The sequence below is a fragment of the Sapajus apella genome, unplaced genomic scaffold, assembly GCF_009761245.1.
Source record: "Sapajus apella isolate SASKATOON/1434 unplaced genomic scaffold, GSC_monkey_1.0 scaffold27, whole genome shotgun sequence".
Classification (NCBI taxonomy): Eukaryota; Metazoa; Chordata; class Mammalia; order Primates; family Cebidae; genus Sapajus; species Sapajus apella.
In genome coordinates this window covers 9,785,307-9,809,152 of record NW_022436967.1, presented here as the reverse complement: position 1 = coordinate 9,809,152, position 23,846 = coordinate 9,785,307, and the positions used below count along the sequence as shown (strand labels likewise).

General features: G+C 38.0%; 1 protein-coding gene across 4 annotated transcripts in view; it reads left to right on the top strand.

Moving 5' to 3' along the window:
• The window catches only part of CUNH4orf33 (chromosome unknown C4orf33 homolog), a 37,668-nt gene extending 16,479 nt beyond the window's left edge, over positions 1 to 21,189 (top strand). For 3 of the 4 annotated variants that reach the window (XM_032292287.1, XM_032292288.1, XM_032292286.1), the window contains exon 6: positions 903 to 7,744. In XM_032292287.1, coding sequence (XP_032148178.1) covers positions 903 to 1,008 — 106 coding nt within the window. In that variant the 3' untranslated portion in view covers positions 1,009 to 7,744. Of the gene's footprint in view, positions 1 to 902; positions 7,745 to 20,353 lie in introns of those variants that run through there. The other variant, XM_032292289.1, reaches the window with a different exon arrangement.
• The last annotated feature ends 2,657 nt before the right edge of the window (positions 21,190 to 23,846 follow it).

Genomic DNA, 23,846 nt, shown 5'->3' with positions numbered 1-23,846 from the left:
TTGCCTCTCTCCCCAGTCCTGACATAGCTTCTACCTAGTCTCCTTTTTCCTTCCTTTTTCTTATCCTTCACTATTTTTTCCTTAATCTCTTACTCTGGGATTGACAAATGTGACTCAAAAACTGATTTATCCTTACCAGGTGGGCAGAATAAGACAAAAATGTAGTTGCAACTGACTCAACGTCCTCATATCAAGACGTCATGTCTCTGGCTGTTCATCAGCTAATACCTTCCTATATTCAGCCTCCTCATTCATATGTTATTGGAAGCTTATCTTAGGTGGAAGTATGATTATACACTGGCCAGGACAGAGCTAAGGCAGAGTGACTTCCTACAGAGTAAGGCTCCACTGAAGCACGTTACCTAAGACTTTCTTCATTAAGCCACAAGAGAAAGCTTCTTGATATAGTTAAAGGGTTTTCCTGGAAAGAAAAGAACTGGGATTAACACTCTTTTACATTAACCTCTCTTGCTTTGGCAGAGAAGGGAATTAAGAAGTCTGTCTTCTTATCTATGGAACTGAAACTTTTTAAAACAATTGCTTATATGACTGATATAAATTATACCAAAGTTTGAATATAAAAACATATGCAGGAGCATAATATGATTTGTTTAAAACTGAATGGAATGAGTCATGTTTTGAGAGTTGATTTCTCCCTTCAGCTGTGAGGGGGCTATTTGCAAAATTGAAAAAAGTGCTTTAAGTCACAGGTGAATGTTTTCAGAGCTGAGTGATAGCTAGAGTGAGAAAACTGTACATATAAAATATATCTTACCTTTAGTATTGCTTAAAATAGAATGTTGTCCTATCACAGATGTGACAAAATAAATAGCCCTTTGGGACATCTATTTCACAAATGCATAATTCATTTCAATTCCCACTTTCTTTTTCTTTGCTTTTAGCCATCGCCTAGAATACTTCAAGCCTTTCAATTTTAACACACTGCTTGGAGAAGAATGGAAACAACCAGAATCAGACCTATGGCTAATAGAGAAATGTGATATATAGGAGTGTAATAGATAACCATACTAATCATTTTTTCTCTATACCTTTTAAGATAAACAAAAAAATAAGTATCAATCTTTTTTAAGACATCATGCATACATTTTAACAATAATTATTTTCATAGAAGTCACTGAAAATATAGTATCTGTTGCAAATTGTATATGATTAACATGAAAATGGATGATTCTTTATAGATGATTTGATCTATAAAGTCACAATGTTTCTCAGAGTCCCTCAGTCCAGGATGTTACATTCCCAGAACACAGTACAGTTATTCTTGAGAACTACAAGTGAGAAAGGGTGGACAATTGAGTTTGTCCAGGGCCACCTAGAGAACTTCTGCACTACCCTGTGCTTCGGCCATTTCATTGCTAGATATATACCCCAAAAAATGAATGTTCATAGGAGCTTTATTCACAATAACACAAAACTGTAAACAGTCAAATATCTATCCACAGGAAAATGGGTAAACTGCAATGTAGTCAGTGGAATACTGGTCATTAAAAAAAGGACTACTGATACATGTAACAACGTGTATGAATCTCAGAAACATTAAGTTGAGCAAAATAAGCCAGACATAACATACTGTCCAATTACTTTTATATTAAAGCCACTACCAGGCAAAACGCATTTGATGATAAACACCAGAACAGTGGCTGCTCTACGTAAGGGCAAGGAATTCAAATTGCATGGAAAAGGGGCTGAGGAAATTTCCTGGGGTGATTGAAATGTTTTGTATTTTGATCTGGATGATGGTTACGTAGCTGTATATATTCGTCAACATTCCTCATGCTGTATGTTTAGATTTGTGATTTTACTGTATGTAAATTAATTCCTTAATATAATACTCTTATAAAATAAACTGTAAATTAAATAAACTGTAAATTAAAATAAACTGTAAAATAAACTGTAAATTCAAGTTTACATTGCATTTGTATTTTTCCATTGACAGTCACTAGTGCTGGTTAAATATGGCCTATTGACTTACTCATTTCTTACATATGTTCTCTATTTGAAAAGAGAACTAGTGTAAGATAAATGCCGACTTTTACAAAAGGTATTATAAGTATCTTACTGACTTCACATCATGGTGGCAGTGTTAGGCATTTTAGATAAATTGAGAAATTATTTTTAAAACTGACAGTAGCAACTAATTAATTTGATATAGAAACGATCTGCCTGTTTTGGATAGGAAAGACATATTTTAAATAACCTAGGATGACTTATTTATAAATTACATGTATAATTTTATAAATGCATATAAAAGTGTCAAAATAAAAATAAGAGTATCTTGATTTTAGAAGTGAATCAAACACTATGAATCACAGTTTCAGATGTAAATCATAACTATTTATAATATGGATAAAAGTGAAGCACAAATATAGATATAATCACAACAATATAAAATACTGAATTTGAATGTTGTAGCTTGTAAGCTTTCTCAAACCTAATTTGTATCTTTTTAAAATTTGTTTAGATGTTTTTTAAACATCTCTTAACTTTCTTTCATCTAGATAAGAAATTTATTTTTCTTCTAATACCAAGCAAGCAAAAATACATTATATAAACATTTTCTTTTGAAAGGAACATGCATATCAACTACAGAATTTTGGAAAGCTTGTCCATTAGTCAGGTACAAGTAATAGATCCTATAGAAACTTGTATTTGAGAGTGGGTGTTTTTAATAGCCATTTCAAATTTGTTTTTCAACTTTAGGACCATGAAAGAATAATCATCCTTTTGTTTAAAATATGCATAAATGCATTTCTTTGCTGTGGTTTGAATTGTTCACTGCAGTGTCAAGCAGATTCTGTCTTCTCACCACCTAAATGATTAGACAGTGTACATATTTATTCAGGTGCTTTCTCATGCTTTTTCCCAGCTCCAGGAAAGTGTAAGTCACAGTCTGAACGGAAATATGCTTTTTATTTCTAGCTCCAAACTAGTTTTTATAAACGTTAAAAAAGTTTTTGCCACAGAAGAAAATATTTAATTTCCCCTCATTCTTGTCCTCCTTTTGCTCCTTTTTAAAATGTTAGGCTTTGGGAAGAAGATAATGAGCATAATTAATTTGATATTGAAAAAGAAAGGGTAGCAAGTGGATGAAGCAATTACAGTAAGCCCTCGGCCCTTTTCTCATGCCTCAAAGCCCAAGGATTGCCTCTTCTTTTCCATGTAAGTTCCCATGGTATTTTACACATTGCTTGATTAGAGCATTTATTTCACTGTGTCCTACATAGCTCTTCTGACCCACCTCCCATCCTCTCAGCCTAACTTTCTACTCCAGCAATCAGTTGCATAGTGAACTGACTCTCCAGTTGCCTCAGCTGCACTATGTATGTCTTGCTTCCTGCCCCTAGAGTTTCTCTGCCTTCTCTGCTGTGTGGAACACTAGCAGGAACCCATTTAGCCATTCTTACACATGAACTACCCTGGATATGTGAAGGGACTAAAACACCCCATGGGGCACCTCTTGACCAAGGAGGGTGAGAATTGATGGAGAAATACTTCTCTGTTACAACCCTCAGTTTAACAGTTCTATGGTCCCTTCTACACAGCTCCAAAGAAGTTCTCTTAAAAGAATCCCACCTGGTTATCCACAACAGTGGCCAACTGGTAATACCCTTTTGCCTGATCTTTCCTTCATTTCCATCATTTTCTGTTTTGCTCTTCCTAGTACCCCTCTCTTCCCTGGAATTATTTAACTACAGTCAATGTCTGTGGAAGTGATTGTCCCATGTTTGCTTTAGGGGAACCCAGGCTAAGTCAGTGATTACCTAACGTAGCCCTAGAAAGCATCTCATCAGAACGGGAATCTAGAATTGTATCATAGGGCACTTGGTGACAAGGACCCCATTGTTAGTGGTAATGCCTCTGGTATAAGTAACTTCACAGTTACTAAAACTTCTATGGAATGGTAGACTGGCTTGAGGTGCAGCTGAGGTACCTGAAGCTATGAAAACCATCTAGTCATAATGATTCTTCATGTCAACTGTTAAGCAGGCAAACAGAAGCATGATATTGGAAGAGATATTGATCCTGGCTACCATGCAGAGCTAGGGTTATAACTATTAATGGAGGCAGGATAGAGTATGTCCTTGCTAGGGGTTTCATTGAGGCATCCTTCGGTGTTTCAATGTCAAGTGATAACCTTAAATGGGCAACTGAAGCAACCACAGCCTGACAAGGTAAAGCAGCTAAGGACTCTGATCCTTTGAGAATGAAGGTCTAGGTCACTCCACCACTCCAGCCACTTGAATCTACTGAAGAGCTTGGCCAAATGTGAGAGAAATACAGAATTTGTGGTGGAAGAGAGAGATGATAACTATTAATTATAGACTTGAAATCGATTACAGCAGCCACCAAAGCATGTTCCACTAAATCTTTTGCATTTAGTATTTGTGTAATGGCTACCCACTTCCTTGAAGACTCTGTGACAGATTGGACTCAACGTGGAAACTGAGTGGTTCTGAGTGCTGCAAGGAGTGGGCTGTATTTAATATCTTTTGTGTCCCACCTCACAACCTCATAGGCCATTTTTCAATTCACCCATTTTACTCTTTGACAGCACTTTACCGCTGTTGTCCCATACATCTCTAGATTTCTGTATTAGTGCTTTTCTGACACCTCAGTTATGTGGAACACCTGTGGAAATTTGCTGATCTACTTTGACATGTATGTAAACCTGGAAGTTTGAGGGAATTGACAATAAGGACAGGATTCAGTGAGTAAATACTCCCCTCTTCTGTCCTTTGGGCAGACAATTCTGAAGTGCATTCCATATAATTCCTTAGTGGTCTCCAGTAGGACTCCACTAGAGTCTTCAGTTACCTACAGTACTGACTGGCTTAAAAATACAATCTTAGATTGCCTTACCTTATTTAATTTTTCCAAAGTTCCCAATCCCATTCATTAGAATCACATTCCAAAATGAATGAACTGCACACAACCCTTTTTAAAGACCCTGTTTTTGTGAGGGGTAAGGGTATCCAGGAATACGTGCATAACAAATCTTCTAACTAAATAGATGTATAGCATAAAATGTACTCTGTGTGTGTGTGTGTGTGTGTGTGTGTGTGTGTGTAGCATATTTTTTGTTAAATCAGTATTCCTGGCTCTACTCATTTTCTGAAAATTTCTTATTTGAATTCTGCTCTGAAAGAGCAAAATTTATAAAATTGACTATTGTAAACATTCATTTATTTATTTATTTATTTTACCAACTATCATTTTTCATGCAAGGAATAGTAAAAAGAGTTACCCCTGAAGCTAAGATGACAGATGAGGAATATAGGAAGCCTCATGAATCTATGAAAAGTGAGGGGTGTCTGCATATTTCATTTTGTTATTTCATAATAAATAACTAGTCATTAAAATTTATTTTCCATATAATGGGATCCATTTTTGTCTGATATTTATAAATCGAATATGTAATATAAAGAAGAAATAGAATATGTTGTCAAATGACATTTCACTTTACTACTTGTTTGAATTACAATGAAAATATGTAGCTACATCACTGGCCCTTGAGAGAGCTTTGGGTGTTGCGTAAATGTTTTACTTTACACTCTTGAAAAATTCGCAGAGAATGCAAGGTTTAGTAAAAATTCACTTTCTTTTGGCAGCCTATCACCTGTAGTTTCCATTAAACACATTTCTGACTCAATAGTACACCGAAAACCTATGTTTGTAATAATGCCCTAAAGCACTGCAGCACCTAGAGTATACCTTTCGAAGAGATAGCTTTCCTCAAATAGAAAACCAAACTGTAAATTGAAGTCTGAGCATTCAGAGAAATAAAAATTATGCTAAATACAAGTGTATGTTTTTGAATTAGTTTTTCAAAAAATGGCAAAGAGATAATATTACTTAGTGATATTATTAATATCACTAAATATATTTAGTATACTTTGGTATACACAGCAAAAACAACCAATGTCTTATACTCCCACAATAGTCTGGCCATCCCTTTTTGGCCAGCTGCCTGACCTTGTGCAAGTCACCTCATTGAAATATCTAATACTTATTGAACACTTACTATTTTTTCAGAAACTATATTAAGACCTGTACCCTCATTTTTGACAGCAACCTCAAAGAAAGTCAGATACTCTTGGAATGCTTATTTTTAAAGTTAATGAAGACCTACAGAGTTAAGTATCTTGCCCAAGATCATAGTTAAGAAGTAGCAGATTTGAATCAGGGAGTTTGATTCATCAAGAGAAGGCACTTATCTAACTATGCTGTTGCCTTTTTTAGTCTTCACTACTCATCTACAAAATAAAGCTATTGAGAGTGGTGTCAGCAAGATGGCTGACCAGAGGCACCTGGCATTCACTTCTACCAGAATAAACAGCTAAGACTTTGACTGCAGTGTTGAAGGAAGAGTGCTGGAGTGTGATGGATGAGTGGTGATTGGAAGTCTAGGAAGGTAATATGGAGGTATCTGTTGTCTGCCGCTTCATCTACTCTGCCTGGATCAGATACACCTGAAGTCAGGAGAGACTTCACATGTGGGAAAATGTTAAGCAGGAGATCCTCACTGTGCTCCAGCTCCATTGCCACTGCAAACACCTATAGTCCTCACAACAGAAGAATCCCATAGTTCCTTTAAGCTCTGAGTCCATCTTGGAGAGCTGCAGAGAATTCATGCAGCTGTGTTGTCCTGGACTAGGAGTACAAGATGTGTACTCCCCACCCCCATTCACCCACTGTGAACCAAGGTGCTGCAGCATGCTGCCGTCTTGAGACCTGAGCCACCTCTCAAGTATGTCTTGCTCTAAGGTCAGTAGCCTCTGTGCTTCTCCAGCACTGGGGCTCCATCTTCATTATGCCAAACCTACATGGGTTATGGATCACCACAACCCAGATGTGGGGAGTCTGGGCCCAGAATTGACTGTGACTCTGGTCTTTCATGGCAGAGAAACAAACCCCCACCTGCACTTATGGCAGGAGGAACAACAGTCTTCCAGTCCTGCCCAGGAAGAACCTGCCTTTGAGCCAGCCAAACTGCTGCATGGCCTCCTGCAAGTCAGAGAGGCCTCTGAGCATCTAAGCAGCTGATATACCCAATGGAGTTGGCAATGTGCCCACACTCAGAACCTGAGAAACAGCCCTGCACCCTTACATCCTCCCCTAACCCCACCACAAACTCGTCCCTGGGCCTTCCCAGTGGCCCTGTGCTCCCAATAAGGACCTGAGAAATAGGTGGGCACATTGAGAAACAGCTCCATGGGCTGTCCCCAGTAGACATGCCTCTGAGCCAACCAAGCAGCCACCACTTGTCTCTGGTCCTGGACAGTGTAACAGCCCTATGGCTGCAACCACAGCTAGACAGACCCCAAGGTGGCTGACCCACTGCGTGCATGCACATACCCCCAACCAGAGAAATGGGGTGGTGAGGCCAATCTCAGCAAAGGCACACCACTGTCACCACAAATTCTCTCAGCTTAGGCCACTGAGAAACTTGCAAACACCACTAGTGTGGATTTCAGTTGAAGAAGCTACATGGAGCTACACTACTGCATCCACCTAAAATGAAGATCAACACTTCCCAACCAACTGACACTCTAAGACCCATTAATACAAATTGCTCTTTTTCTATGAAACCTACCCCATAAAATTGGAAGAGGTGACGTTTCTACCAGATGTGTAGAAATCAACATTGGGACATATCAATACAAAAAAGCAAGGAAATATGTCACCTCCACAGGAAAACAATAATTACCCAGGAATAGACCCCAATCATAAGAAAATATATGAAATGCCAGAAAAGAATTCAAAATAATAATCTTAGGTAAACTCAAAAAGATACATGAGAATACAGATAGATAATTCAAGAAAATCAGGAAAACAATTTATGGTTTGAATTAGAAATTCAACAAAGAGATATCATTAAAAATAACCATACAGAAATCCTAGAGCTGAATAATTCAATTAATGCAATAAAAAAGAAATACAAGCAAGAGCTTCACCAGCAGACTAGAACAAGCAGAAGAAATAATTTCTGAACTTGAAGACAGATTTTTTGAAATAACACAGGCACACCAAAAATAAATAAATAAATAAATGAAAGGAAAAAGAAAATAAAAATACATTTGAAAGGATGAAGAAAGCCTACAGATGTATAGAATACCACATTAGGTGAATAAATATTCATATTATGGACATTTCAGACGGAGAAGAGAATGGAAAAGGTGAGAAAAACCTATTTAATAAAATAATAGTATTAAACCAAGATCTCTTCCTCCCTGGTTCTATAAATAAAAACAGCATAGAAGAGAAAAGAGGTTCATAAGCCCTTCACTTTTATGTGGTAGTACATAATAAGGAAGATGAGTATTCGAGCCACTCCTTATTGATAAGCCACTCACTAAGGGAGACACTTTTTTTTCTAAGCCCTTCTGAAGTATTATTCGTTGCAGCAGTGTAACACATGAAAATTATTATTGTGGCAGGTTTATATTGGAGGTGGACTAGGAGCTAATCTAAATGCAACTCTCTTAGCATTTATTATGCTTAGGGAATGTATCACAGTGTTATGGAATATTAGAAAGAAAGAAATCCCAGGCTTCATCTATGCTAAATGCTTTTACTAGTTTGTTTTTACAAAGATCAAAAGACAAGCTTCAGAAAACATGGGAACTTTGGCAATCAAAACTTCATACTCTTGACTAACTTGCAATAACTATAATAATCTTTTATCTTTATATAGGAGAAATATGGCGGATTTAGTAAAAATTTATTCTGAATGGTCATCTCATAGTCCACTTGTGCAGAAAACCTAAAGATTGTAAATGAATCTGTTTTCTTTTCACTATATTATATTCTTTGCAACAGTGACAAGTCATGTTTTTTTTAATATCTTTCAAAAATTAAATAGAGTATTTTTTTTTTTTTTTTGAGATGGAGTTTAGCTCTTGTTATCCAGGCTGGAGTGCAATGGTGTGATCTCAGCTCACTGCAACCTCCGCCTCCTGGGTTCAGGCAATTCTCCTGCCTCAGGCTCCTGAGTAGCTGGGATTACAGGCACGCACCACCATGCCCAGTTAATTTTTTTTTATTTAAGACAAAAGGTTTTGATTCAAAAAATGCCAAGTATAAAAAAAAAAAAAGATCTCTTTTATTCCCCTGTACAGTATTTCACTCAGATAAAACCAGCAGGCTACATGCTGCTCACAACACAGCCCCAGAGAAGATCTGGAAGGCACACCATCCAGAACTGCTTTTCATATTTATCCTATATACAGTCAGCAATGCCCCTCCCCACCATCCATGGAGCCCGGACCCACCTGCGTAAGTAGGCGAGGGGCCCCACAGAAGTCAGGGAGCTGCAGCACTGTCCCACCTGAGTCCCGTTACCCCATGAACAGAGCAAGCGTTGCAGCCCTCCCCCAGAAGGTCCCCAAGTCAGAGGAGGAAGGGAGGAAAGAAAACTAGGGCAGCAGCTGTGGAAGCTTGGAACAGGAAGGGAACCAAATAAATAAATAAATAAATACATACATACATACATAACATTGACCTCCAGGTTAGAATGCGCATCTTTCAAAACAAAACAAAAAAAATAAAGGCAGAATTTGTAAAAACTTAGAGCAACTGCAATCTTTGTATACTACCATGCCAACTGTACACACATTTACAGTTTTCTGTGGATTTGCATTGTTTGTGCATTGTTTGTGTGTGTGAGGTCTTGGCTTTGAAATAGTAAGTAAAAACCAAAAAGGAAGACCTTTTGGTTCACTCGGAGTTTTACTAAAGGAGGCAGAAGAAAGGGCAGGTGGCTCAGCATTTGGCCCTGTGGCCTTTTCCATGGCACCTTTCATATGAAGGAGGTGAGGGAGGACGGGAGAGAAAAAGAGGGAACCAAACCCAGGCAGATTTTTGGAGAACCAGCAGGTAAAAGAGGCAAGTTCAAGTATTTCTCCCAGCACAGCCGGAGTCCCCACAGAAGGCACTCCAAAGAGTTGGAAGAGGTGACAGGGACTTAAAATGGTGCTAGTCCTATCCCATCCCAACCTGCTTACCCCCTACCTCACCCATTGTGGCATTCAGCAGAACTTGTAATGAAGGAAAGAGTTCCATGGCAGGGTTCTGACCTCCCCACACCCTCCACCCCCAGGATATTTCGGAGTCCAGCAATGCTGGACACCTATGAGAAGGAGAGTATCTACGGGAGGAGTTGAGGCCTAGGACCCCTGGAGAGTCTCCTTTACCCACTGTTGGGAGGCAGCCTCCAGGGGCTTGGGATCTGGAATGAGCTGTAAATGTTGTTCCTGTATCAAGCACTGTCCTGCTTGGTGACAAGTGTCACTGGTACTCGGGAAGCTGGAGACAGAAGCTTCCCCTCCCTTGGGCATCTGACAGGGAGGGGAGGACCTGCCAGAAAGGCTGCTATTTGCTGGGCCCCGGTGACAGGCTGTGGAGGTGGATCTCAGCAGTTTCCTGGGGCAGGAGAACATCTTGCATCCTTGGATGATTCTGGATTTCTTCGAAGGTTGGCCTATCTGATGGTCTCAGGGCCAAGCACCATCTAATGAGATGCTGACACTCTGAAGAGACCCTCTGCCTGAAGAAAACTTGGCCCTTGATGATCTCTTCGTCATGCTCAAAAGGAATATCTCCACACACCATATCATACAGCAGGATCCCCAGGGACCAGACCGCGGTCAGTTAATTTTTATATTTTTAGTAGAGACGGGGTTTCACCATGTTGACCAGGATGGTCTCAATCTCTTGACCTCGTGAGCCACCCGCCTCTGCCTCCCAAAGTGCTGGGATTACAGGCGTAAGCCACCGCACCAGGCTTAATAATAGAGTGATTTGTATCAGTGACTTTTTAAAATGCAAGTTACAAAACTATTAGTGAGTAGATTATAGGATCTTTTAGTAGATTGTATCTAATAGTTAAGTAAATAGATTGAAAATATCAGAAAGCATCACAAGTATTAAGTGTATATATTGTTTTAAGAATTGTATTATTATTTTTTATCTAATCACAAAAGTTCAAAATACATTAATTTAAGCTGTTATACAAAACAAGCTTTTAACATTTTGGGTGTTCACAGTATAATCTCTTGAGTAACTAGTTTATATTCAAAAGAATCTCAATAATTAGTGACTAGAGAAGATTTGAAAGGATAGCTCACACCCAAATGCATCTCTGATGTATCTTAAAAATGAAGAAGGGTACAATCTTCAATTTAGTTTGATTTATAAATTGAGAATAAAACAGATAATACAGGTAGGTAAGTAGAGAGATTGAGAGAGAGATAGATAGACAGATAGATAGATAGATAGATAGATAGATAGATAGAGGGAAAAATAGAGATAGATGACTTGCATATAGAGTTACTACGATTTTAAATTTATTTATTGGAAGTGGATGTTTTCATAGTATGTAGTTCTTTCCCTAGTCTGTAAGTTAGGATACTTTGGGTTACAAGTATGATGACACATGACAGTGTTTGATCTAGAGAATGACAGCCTCATGGTGTCTCTGGCTCTATCTATATACGATTTTCTTGCTCTGCTGTTTTATTTATTTTTTAAAATTTTACTTTAAGTTCTGGGATACATGTGCTGAAAGTGCAGCTTTGTTACATAGGTATACATATGCCATGGTGGTTTGCTGCACCTATCAACTGTAGGTTTTACACTCCACATGCCTTAGGTATTTGTCCTAATGCTCTTTCTCCCCTTCCCCCTCACCCCCTGACAGGCCCCAGTGTGTGATATTCTCCACAGTGTGATGAGAACATGTGTTCTCATTGTTCAGCTCCCACTTATGAGTGAGAACATGCCGTGTTTGGTTTTCTGTTCTTGTGTTAGTTTGCTGAGGATGATGGTTTCCAGCTTCATCCACGTCCCTGCAAAGGACATCAACTCATCCTTTTTTATGGCTGCATAGTATTCCATGGTGTATCTGTGCCACATTTTCTTTATCCAGTCTATAATTGCTGGGCATTTGGGTTGGTTCCAAGTCTTTGTTATTGTAAATGGTACTGCAATAAACATGCGTGTGCATGTGTCTTTGTAGCAGAGTGATTTATAATTCTTTGGATATATTCCCAGGAATGGGATTGCTGGGTCAAATGGTATTTCTGGTCCTGGATAATTGAGAAATCACCACACTGTCTTTCACAATGATTGAACTAATTTACACTCCCACCAACAGTGTGAAAGTGTTTATATTTCTCCACATGCTCAGCAGCATCTGTTGTTACCAGATTTTTTAATGATTGTCATTCTAACTGGCATGAGATGCTATCTTATTGTGGTTTTGATTTGCATTTCTCTATGACCAGTGATGATGAGCTTTTTTTCATGTTTCTTGGCCACATAAATGTCTTCTTTTGAGAAGTGTCTATTCATATCGTTTGCCCACTTTTGATGGGGTTGGTTTTTTTTCTCATAAATTTGTTTAAGTTCCTTGTAGATTCTGGATATTAGCCCTTTGTCAGATGGATAGATTGTAAAAATTTTCTCCCATTCTGTAGGTTGTCTGTTCACTCTGACTATAGTTTCTTTTGCTGAGCAGAAACTCTTTAGTTTAATTAGATCCCATTTGTCAGTTTTGGCTTTTGTTGCCATTGCTTTTGGTATTTTAGTCATGAAGTCTTTGCCCATGCCTATGTCCTAAATGTTATTGCCTAGGTTTTCTTCTAGAGTTTTCATGGTTTTAGGTCTTATGTTTAAGTCTTTAATCCATCTCGAGCTAATTTTTGTATAAGGTGTAAGGAAGGGGTCCAGTTTCAGTTTTCTACATATGGCTAGCCAGTTTTTCCGGCACCATTTATTAAATAGAAAATCCTTTCTCCATTGCTTGTTTTTGTCAGGTTTGTCAAAGATCAGATGGTCGTAGATGTGTTGTGTTATTTCTGATGCCTCAGTTCTGTTCTATTGGTCTATATATCTGTTTTAGAACGAGTATTATGCCGTTTTGGTTACTGTAGCCTTATAGTATAGTTTGAATTCAGATATAATTTAATGCCTCCAGCTTTGCTCTTTTTGCTTAGGATTGTCTTGGTTATACAGGCTCTTTTTTGGATCCATATGAAATTTAAAGTAGTATTGTCTAGTTCTGTGAAGAAAGTCAGTGGTATCTTGACAAGATTAGCATTGAATCTATAAATTACTTTGGGCAGTATGGTCATTTTCATAATATTGATTCTTCCTATCCATGAGCATGGAATGTTTTTCCATTTGTTTGTGTTCTCTCTTATTTTCTTGAACAGTGGTTTGTAGTTCTCCTTGAAGAGGTTCTTTATATCCTTTGTAAGTTGTATTTCTAAGTATTTTATTCTTTTAGCAGCAATTGTGAATGTGAGTTCACTCATGATTTGGCTCTCTTTTTGTCTATTTTGGTGTATAGGAACACCTGTGATTTTTGAACATTGATATTGTATCCTGAGACTTTACTGAAGTTGTTTATCAGCTTAAGAAGTTTTTGGGCTAAAATGATGGTGTCTTCTAAATATACAATTACATCATCTGCAAACAGAGACAATTTGATTCCTCTCTTCCTATTTGAATACCCTTTATTTCTTTCTCTTGCCTGATTGCTCTGGCCAGAACTTCCAATTCTATGTTGAATAGGAGTGGTGAGAGAGGGCATTATTGTCTTTTGCTGGTTTTCAAAGGGAATGCTTCCAGCTTTTGCCCATTCAGTATGATATTGGCTGTGGGTCTGTCATAAACAGCTCTTATTATTTTAAGATATATCAATACTGAGTTTATTGAGAGTTTTTAGCATGATGGGGTGTTGAATTTTATCAAAGGCCTTTTCTGCGTCTATTGAGATAATCATGTGGTTTTTGTCATTGGTTCTGTTTATGTGATGGATTACATTTATTGATTTGTGTATGTTGAACCAGTCTTGCATTTTAGAGATGAAGCTGACTTGGGCATGGTGGATAAGCTTTTTGATATGCTGCTGGATTCAGTTTGCCAGTATTTTATTGAGAATTTTTGCATCAATGTTCATCAGCGATATTGGCCTGAAATTTTTATTTTTAGTTGTGTCTCTGCCATATTTTGGAGTCAGGATGATGCTGGCCTTACAAAATGAGTTAGGGAGGGATCCCTTTTCTTCTATTGTTTGGAATAATTTCAGAAGGAGTGGTACCAGCTCCTCTTTGTACCTCTGGTAGAACTAGGCTGTGAATCCATCTGGTCTTGGGCTTTTTTTTTTTTTTTTTTTTTTTTTTTGTTTGGTTGGGAGGCTATGAATTACTCCTTAATTTCAGAACTTGTTATTTGTCTATTCAGGAATTTGACTTTTTTCTCGTTTAGTCTTGGGAGAATGTATGTGTTCATTTTTTCTAGATTTTCTAGTTTCTTTCCGTAGAGGTGTTTATAGTATTCTGTGATGGTAGTTCCTATTTCTTTGGGATCAGTGGTGATACCCCCTTTGTCGTTTTTATTGTGTCTATTTGATTCTTCTCTTTTCTTCTTTATTAGTCTGGCTAGTGGTCTATCTATTTTGTTAATTTTTTCAAAAATCCAGCTCCTAGATTCATTGATTTTTTGAAGGGTTTTTCATTTGTCTATCTCCTTCAGTTCTGCTCTGTTCTTAGTTATTTTTTGTCTTCTGCTAGCTTTTGAGTTTGTTTGCTCTTGCTTCTCTAGTTCTTTTAATTGTTATGTTAGGGTGTCAACTTTAGATCTTTCCTGCTTTCTGATGTGGGCATTTAGTACTATAAACTTCCCTTTACACACTGCTTTAGCTGTGTCCCAGAGATTCTGGTATGTTACCTTTTGTTCTCATTGGTTTCAAAGAACTTTATTTCTTTATTTACCCAGTTAATTTCATTATTTACCCAGTTGTCATTCAGGAGCAGGTTGTTCAGTTTCCATGTAGTTGTGCAGTTTTGAGTGAGTTTCTTAATCCTGAGTTCTAATTTGAATGCATTATGGTCTGAGAGACTGTTAATTATGATTTCCATTCCTTTCCATTTGTGAGGAGTGTTTTACTTCCAATTATACAGTCAATTTTAGTATAAGTGCTATATGGTGCTAAGAAGAATGTACATTTTGTTTATGTGGGATAGGGTGTACTGTACATATGTATTAGGTCTACCTGGTTTAGAGCTGAGTTCAAGTCCTTTATATTCTTGTTAATTTTCTGTCTCATTGATCTATCTAATATTGACAGTGGGGTGTTAAAGTCTCCCACTATTATTGTGTGGGAGTCTAAGTCTCTTTGTAGGCCTCTAAGAACTTGCATTATGAATCTGGGTGCTCTTGTATTGGGTGCATATATATTTAGGATAGTTAGCTTTTCTCATTGCATTGATCCCTTTACCATTGTTTAATACCCTTTGTCTTTTTTAATCTTTGTTGGCTTAAAGTCTGTTTTATCAGAGACTAGGATTGCAACCCCTTGCACTTTTTACTTTCCATTTGCTTGGTAAATATTTCTCCATTTCTTTATTTTGAGCCTATATGTGTCTTTGCTTGTGAGATGGGTCTCCTGAATACAGCACACTGATGGGTCTCGACTCTACCCAGTTTGCCAGTCTGTGTCTTTTAATTGGGGCATTTAGCCCATTGACATTTAAGGTTAATTTTATTATGTGTGAATTTGATCCTGTCATCATGATGCTAGCTGGTTATTTTGCACTTTAGTTGCTGCAATTTCTTCATAGTGTTATTGATCTTTATATTTTAGCGTGCTTTTGCAGTAACAGTTTTTCCTTTCCATATTTAGTGCTTTCTTCAGGAGCTCTTGCAAGGCAGGCAGGTGGTGACAAAATCCCTCAGCATTTGCTTGTCTGTAAAGGATTTTACTACTCCTCACTTATGAAACTTAGTTTGGCTGGATATGAAATTCTGGGTCGAAAATTCTTTTCTTTAAGAATGTTGAAAATTGGCCCCGACTCCCTTGTGGCTTTTAGGGTTTCTACAGAGAGATCCACTGTTAGTCTAGTGGATTTCTATTTGTAGGTAACCCTTAACATTTTTTTAGCTGCCCTTAACATTTTTTTCTTCATTTCAACCTTGGTGAATCTGATGATTATGTGCCTTGGAGTTACTCTTCTCCAGGAGTATCTTGGTAGTGTTCTCTGTATTCACTGAATTTGAATTTTGGTCTGTCTTACTAGGTTGTGGAAGTTCTGGATAATATCTGAAGCGTGTTTTCAAACTTGGTTCCATTCTCCCCATCACTTTCAGGGACCCCAATCAATCACAGGTTTGGAATTTTCACATAGTCCCATATTTCTTGGAGGCTTTGTTTGTTCCTTTTCAATCTCTTTTCTCTAACCTTGTATTCACACTTTGTTTCAGTAAGTTGATCTTGAATCTCTGAAATCCTTTCTTCTGCTTTATCGATTTGGCTATTGACACTTGTGTATGCTTCATGAAGTTCTTGTGCTGTGTTCTGTAGCTCTATCAAGTCATTTATGTTCTTTTCTTTTTGTTTTTTTGAGATGGCGTTTCACTTTTGTCTCCCAGGCTGGAGCGCAGTGGCATGATCTCAGCTCACTGCAACCTCCGCCTCCAGGATTCAAGCGATTCTCCTGTTTCAGCCTCCCAAGTAGCTGGGATTACAGGTGCCCGCCACCACACCTGTTTAATTTTTTGTAGTTTTAGTAGAGACGGGGTTTTGCCATGTTTGGTTGGGCAGGCTGGTCTCGAACTCCTGACCTCAGGTGATCCAACCGCCTTCGCTCCCCAAAGTGCTGGGATTACAGGTGTGAGCCACCACACCCGGCCTATGTTATTTTCTAAACTGGATATTCTAGTTAGCAGTTCCTGTAATCTTTTGTCAAGTTTCTTAGCTTCCTTGCATTGAGTTAGAACACGCTCCTCTAGCTGAGAGGAGTTTGTTAGTACCCACCTTCTGAAGCCTACTTCTGTCAATTCATCAAATTCATTCTCTGTCCAGTTTTGTGCCCTTGCTAGAGAGGAGTTGTGATCATTAGGAGGAGAAGAGGCATTCTGGTTTTTGGGATTTTCAGCCTTTTTGCACTGGTTTTTCCTGAACTTCATGGATTTAACACCTTTGATCTTTGAGGTTGATGACCTTTGGATGAGGTTTCTGTGTGGGGGTTCTTTCAGTTGATGTTGATGTTATTGCTTTCTGTTTGTTAATTTTTATTCTAACAGTCAGGCCCCTCTGCTGCAGGTCTGCTGTAGTTTGCTGGAGGTTCACTTCCAGACCCTATTTGCCTGAGTATCACCATTAGAGGCTGCAGAACAGCAAAGATTGCTGCCTGCTCCTTCCTCTGGAAGCTTTGTTCCATAGGGACACCAGCCTGATGCCAGCTGGGCTCTCCTATATGAGGTGTCTGTTGACCCCTGTTGGGAGGTGTCTCTCAGTCAGGAGGCATGGGGGTCAGGGACCTACTTGAGGAAGCAGTCTGTCCCTTAGCAGAGCTTGAGTGCTGTGCTGGTAGAACCCTCCTTGTCAGGATCCTCTGCTCTCTTCACAGCTGGTACTCTGCTGTTTTCTAGGTTATCTTCAGTCAAACACAGGTTTCCTTCATGTATGCAAAATGTCTATGGCTGTTCCAATTCTCTTAATTATAAACCATAAAATCCAGCACAAGAGAAAATACTCAATGATATCATTCTAGATATTGTTCATGTATTATAGAAAACTGCAGTTTTCTGCAGTCTGTATTTTGATAATTGTATTCTCATGCTTTCATATATTCATCTGTCTCCTGTATTTTCTGTGAATAAGTTTTAGAAGTTGATCACATTCTGGCTCAATTTGAGGAAAGAATATCTAACAAGATGTGATGTATTCTTCTATCAGGAGAGGTATAAGGTCTAGTTGCCTCTTATTTTGTAATGTTAGAAGTCACTGATAAGCATGACCTAGATCTATGTATTCATTAGAGCTTGTAAAATGTCAGCACTCCAAATTTTTCGCTACTTCCAATATTCTTAGCAGAAATACTTTTGTTAATAAATATTGTAACAATTCAATGAGGTACTCCTAGACAGACAGCTTTAGAGATCCTCATTGCCTTCCATCCCTATGCTGCTTTTAAGCCAATTTTCTGGCCCTTTGCCTGCTGCATGTTTGTATGTTGGTACTGTTTTCCCTTGTAGGTTCTCAGATACTCTCTGGGATGTTTGGATTTTCAGGGACATCGGCTCCTTGGCTGGGCACCATGGCCTTGGCTCACAGCTTGGCCTTTGGGGTGCAGGCAGTGGGCATATACCCTGTAGTAACTCGGTGAGGGACCCATCACACTAAAAATTGGTTTTTCAACATCCTCTAAAGATGACCGATGGGATTTAAAAAATATAGTTATGAACTCATAGATTTAAAAATACTTGATGTGTATCTAACTATCACAGTTTTGTTATTGATGCTCAAAGTGTTCCATCATTGGCCAGTAGCAGTCTCTAAATTTGTTCCTAAGTCTTTCCATATGAACCTAGTAGTACTTAATAGCTCATTTGCTTTCATTTCTGCACTGGGCACTCTTTTGGCCTAGAGCAATAAATGAAGTTTTAAAATGAGGTTTATGGTTGACCTCATATAGCAAGGGGGATGAAGTTATAAAACATTTCCATTGTATATTCAGATTGTTAAAGGGTTTGCAAAGAGCAATGTGGGGAAGGGAGATCCTTGGAGAGCTCTATCATTGGTTTTATCGGCAACTTGTTTTTGTATGCACCGCACCCTTCTGAATTCCCCATCTGAGTGCACTTGTTCTTAGTGCACTTGTTCCTTTTTGTCAGTGAGCTTTGATGTACTTCCACTGTCCTACTCAATGTCTCTGACATCATCTAAGGCATGATTGATATTTAGCCTCAGAATTATTTGATGCCCTTCTGTGGTGGGGGCAGTTTTGACCAACTCTCAGTAACAAGCTAGCAATTGCCTTTCAAATGGGCTGCAATGAGCAGCTCCCTCAGTTAGTTTTCAAGTTCAAAATCTAAGAGGTCTGTGCTAAATAGCCCTATTTAATTTCTTCTGCGGGCTTCAAATCTGCATGTGTTCTAGAGGCAAATATTCTAGTATAATATGATCAGTTGGATCATGAAATCTTAGTAGGGCTTCCTATGCTACAATTGCTACCAGAAAGAGGTCCCAATCCAGACCTCAAGAGAAAGTTCTTGAATCTCATGCAAGAAAGAAGTTGAGTGAAAGAAAGAATTTAAAGCGAAAGCAAATTTATTTAGAAAGTAAAAAAATAATGTATGGCTACTCCATAGGCAGAACAGCAGCTTGGACTGGTTGACTGACAATACTTACAGTTACTTCTTGATTATATGCTAAACAAGGAGTAGATTATTCATAAGTGTTCCAGGAAAGAGGTGGGCAAATCCCAGAACTGAGTGTTCCTCCCCCTTTTAGACCATATAGGTCTAAATATGGTCTGATGTTGCCATGGCATTTGTAAACTGTCATGGCACTGGTGGGAGTGTCTTTTAGCATGCTAATGCATTATAATGATGGTATAATGAGCAGTGAGTATGACCAGAGGTCACTTTCATCACCATCTTGGTTTTGGCCAACTTCTTCACTGCAACCTGTTTTATCAGCAGGGTCTTTGTGACCTATATCTTGTGCTGACCTCCTATCTCATCCATGACTGAGAATGCTTAACCTCCTGGGAACACAGCCCAGTAGGTCTCAGTTTCATTTTACCTAGTCCCTATTCAAGGTGGAGTTCCTCTGGTTCAAACGCTTATGACACCGTCATCTGTAAATGTTCTTTCTCAGGGCTCCACTTAAAGTAATACTTATTTTTGATGAATTTGTGATAAAAGCTAACAGTAGTCTTTTAGGAGTAGTAAGTTTTTGCCAAAACTCAAATAGTCCTGTTATTTCTGAGCTTCCTGCTTGTTAGGAGGGTCTGTGAGAGACAATAATATACTTCTCACAGTTTGAGAAATACCTGTGGTTACTCCAGGGATTTTTCATTGGGCTAAACTTGACTTTTAGCTGGTTTTATCAACAACCCTATATTTATCGTAAAGGTGATTTTGATCCCTTAACTCCTCTTGATCTTCTTCCTCTAAGGAGGCAATTAACATGATAACATCAATGTAGTGTACTAACTTACTCTTAATGATTATTAAGAGTAGACTGACTAAATCCAGTAGACTGACTCATTAGATTATGTTAATATACCAAGAAATTTACATATTGTTGTACTAATATAATAACTTTACACTGATTTTCATTTCATGAAAATGCATACTGCCTGACAAGACTCTGAACTTAGAATTGAGAAGAAGGCATTATTAATCAGGTACATGATGTGATGGCATAACAGACCCTGATGGCCTCTTATGTATATAGTCTTCATTATCTTAGGTATAACTGAAACAATCAAAGGAACAATATTAGTTGATTCTTGATAGTCTACTTTTTTATTTTCAGGAACTGTCTGCCTTATGTAGTAGCTAGAAGAATGGTTAAAAAGAGGGTTACTGAGAATCAAAACTCCCGCTTCAACTATTTTCTTAATTAAGTCTGTGATCCATTGTTGCCTTCCTTGAATTCTGTATTGGTTAATGTTTACTCCTAAGAAGGATTCGGGCAATTCCAAACATTCACATTTAGCATAGCCAATTAGAACTGGTTGAAGGGTAGACTTAGGCAAAAACCCCTATAATAAGGGCAAAGGCAACATGATCCATGTTTTCATCTACAAGTTATAACACCAAAGAGACTATTCATTAGTCAATAAATATCTTCATTTTATAATCAGGTAATTACATTGCTTATGTGATATTTTTCAAGGACCCACACCCATAAATCCACACCCAGGTTTTTTTTTTATCATAAATATTCATAAACCAACCAAATACATCCTGCTAAAAGTATTCCATAGATAAGGACTCGCCTGCTGGCAAATATTATTAGTTTGTTTGTTCGGAAGTTTATCACAATTTGGTGTACAAGATTTGACAGGGTCACTGTCACATTTGCACACAATAGAAGAAGATAACTGTTTTACTACTTATTTGCTTTGCAAATACTTATTTTTTTTTTACCAGTATGTCCTTGGAATATATCTCTAGGAATAGTATTATCTGGGTCAAAAAACAAATGCATATACAATTTGGCTAGAAAGTACAAAATTACCTACCATAGGAAAATTTGCATCTCTACCATGGAAGATGACAGTTCTCGTTATACCATAGCTTCTCTAAGGGAGTATGTTATCAAAGCTTTTGAGATTTTGCTATTCTAATAGGTGAGAAATGGTAACTCAGATAATTTGCATTTACCCTGTGATAAGCAAGTCAGGTGTCATCTTGCTCACCTATCACAAGAGTTTGACCATGTTGGTCATTCCCTCCTAGAAATGTTTTTCTCAATTGGGATAACACATTCTCAGTTCTTCTTCTAATTCTTCTTGGATATTTTCTTCTGTTTTCAAGTTTTAAAAAATGGAATTCCTCAAGGCTCAATCCTTAGACTGCTTCTTTCTATCTATTCATCCACTTGGTCACTTCGGTCCAATTAGTTGTGAGTTTAAATGTAGTATGTGAGCTAATGATTCCCTAATGTATATCTTAACCTCCAATGTGTACCTAAACATTGTACTTCTTGATATTGCCAATAAATTATCTAATGAATCTCATATTTACATGACAAAAACTGAACTTTTTTGAGCCCCCATACTTGATCCTTCTCAAGTCTTTTGTATTTTAATAATTGTCAAGTCTTCCTGTAGCTCAGGTGAAAATTTCTTTCTCACTTGAGCAAAATCCAATCCATTGTTAAATCCCATTAACTCCACTTTTGAAATATATCCAGAATCTCACTACTTCTAAATATCTTTGTAACTACCACTCTAGCCCAAACCACTCTCATATTCCCTGAATAATTGCAACCCTGGATAATTGCAATAGTCTTTGAACTGGTCTCCCAGCTTCTCTTCTTAACCTGATCCCCAAACATCCCAGATCTATCCGCTCTCCAGAGGCCATAATCTACTTTCTAAAATCTATTTTATTAAGGAAAAATTTACATTAAATAAAATGTACCCATTTTAATGTGTATAATTTGAGCACTCTAAAATATTGCTTGTGCCTGTCTGTTGTCAATCCCTGCTCCCAACACCAACCCCAGGCAACACTAATCCATTATTTGTCCCTACGGTTGCCGTTTCTAGAAATTTTATATAATTATAATCATATACTATGATTCTAGTCTTTGAGTCTGGAATCTGTGTCTGACATGATACTTTTGAAGTTTACCCACATTGTTGCTTCTGTCAGTAGCTTGTTCCTTTGTATTGCTCAGTAGTAATCTATTCTATGGATACTGACTGATTGATTGATTGATTTACCTGATGGTGAACTTTTGGGTTGCTTCCAGTTTCTGGCTATTTTGTACAAAGCTGCTATGAACATTTCTATACATGCTGCGTGTGTGTGTGTGTGTGTGTGTGTGTGTAAGCTTAGTTTTTATTTCTGTTTGGTAAATAAGAATAAAATTTACTGGACCACATAGTAACTATATGCTTAGCTTTAAAGAAAGTGACAAATTATTTGCAAAATCATTTTTACCATTATATATATAGTACTACTAACATATGTGAGCTGTAGCTGTTCCATGTTCTCTCCAGAAAGATCGGCCACGAGAGTCCTAGAGACATGAAAACCACGTCCTGCCTCTGTTTTCTCAGATGGAGTCATCTCATGACCCTTTCTTCTTTGTTTCACCCTCTCCTCTATAACATTGTCCCCATCTCTTCCATAGAAAAAGATAAGGAACTTTTGCCTTAGCACCCTCAATTCCCAAATCAATTTTGAGTATAGTTGGTTTCCTCTCTCTAGTCACCTTTCCCTCTAAAATGGGAGCAGACTAAGGTTCTTTACAAGCTTTGATGTAAAAGCAAAACTTAAAAAAATTGAAAAACTTAAATGAGAAAATGCGGTGAAATAACTTTGTGATATTGGACAGGGGAAAAGATTCTCTAATCAAGACTCCAAAGTTCTGATCAGAATGAAAAATATTATTAGATTTTACTACAGTGGAATAGCAGCTCCACGTTCAGGGGACGGTGTGATAGACAAAGTGAAAAGAAAGAGGTTAGATTGAGAGAATTCACACAACTGGAAGCAGTAAGCAATCAATACAAAGACTTCCTACAAATCAGCTATGAAGTCCAGTAGGAAAATTAGCAAACAAAATGAACAGGCACTATACAGTCAGGGAAACTGAAGACACAAATAAGCACATGAAAAGTGTTCTAACTCACAAATAATCATTCCATCCTATAAATAAAACATATTCTTGTTAGCGAATAAAGTGTAACATCAAATAATGTTAAATGTTGGTGAGAATGTGGGGCACTAGAACTTTCATCCATGGCTGGTGAAATTGTGACCTAGCCAACTCCTCTGGCCAGCAAATTGTCACACCTTTTTAGGATGTATATTTTTCCCTGACCTAGAAATCCCGCTACTGAGTGCAGCACCCCAGGTGTTACCATGGGGCCACAGAATACTTGAGCCAAGATCTTCATCGCACTGTGCTTTTTTTTGTAGGGAAGCCATGGGCCAATTTAGGGTTCTTCAACAGTAGGATTAATGAATGAAATTGAGTCTCTAGAGAGTACAGAAGAAACAATAATAGCCAGTATCCACACAGTGCTTATGGTGTGTTCTAATGCATACATGTATTAATTAACAACAGCCATTTGTTATTAATTTCCCCATTTTATAAGTGTAGACACAAGAGGTATAGAGGTGTAGAGAAATTAGGACAGCCAAGTCCCCTTGGCTCGAAGCAGGGAAGCCAGGTTGGCACTCTGCCTCCAAGAGTCTGTGTTCCAACCACTGAAGGAATTTCAAGGGGATGGAGTGAGATGGGAAGCAATCCCAAAACAGCAATTTCCATTATGTTAATATAATGG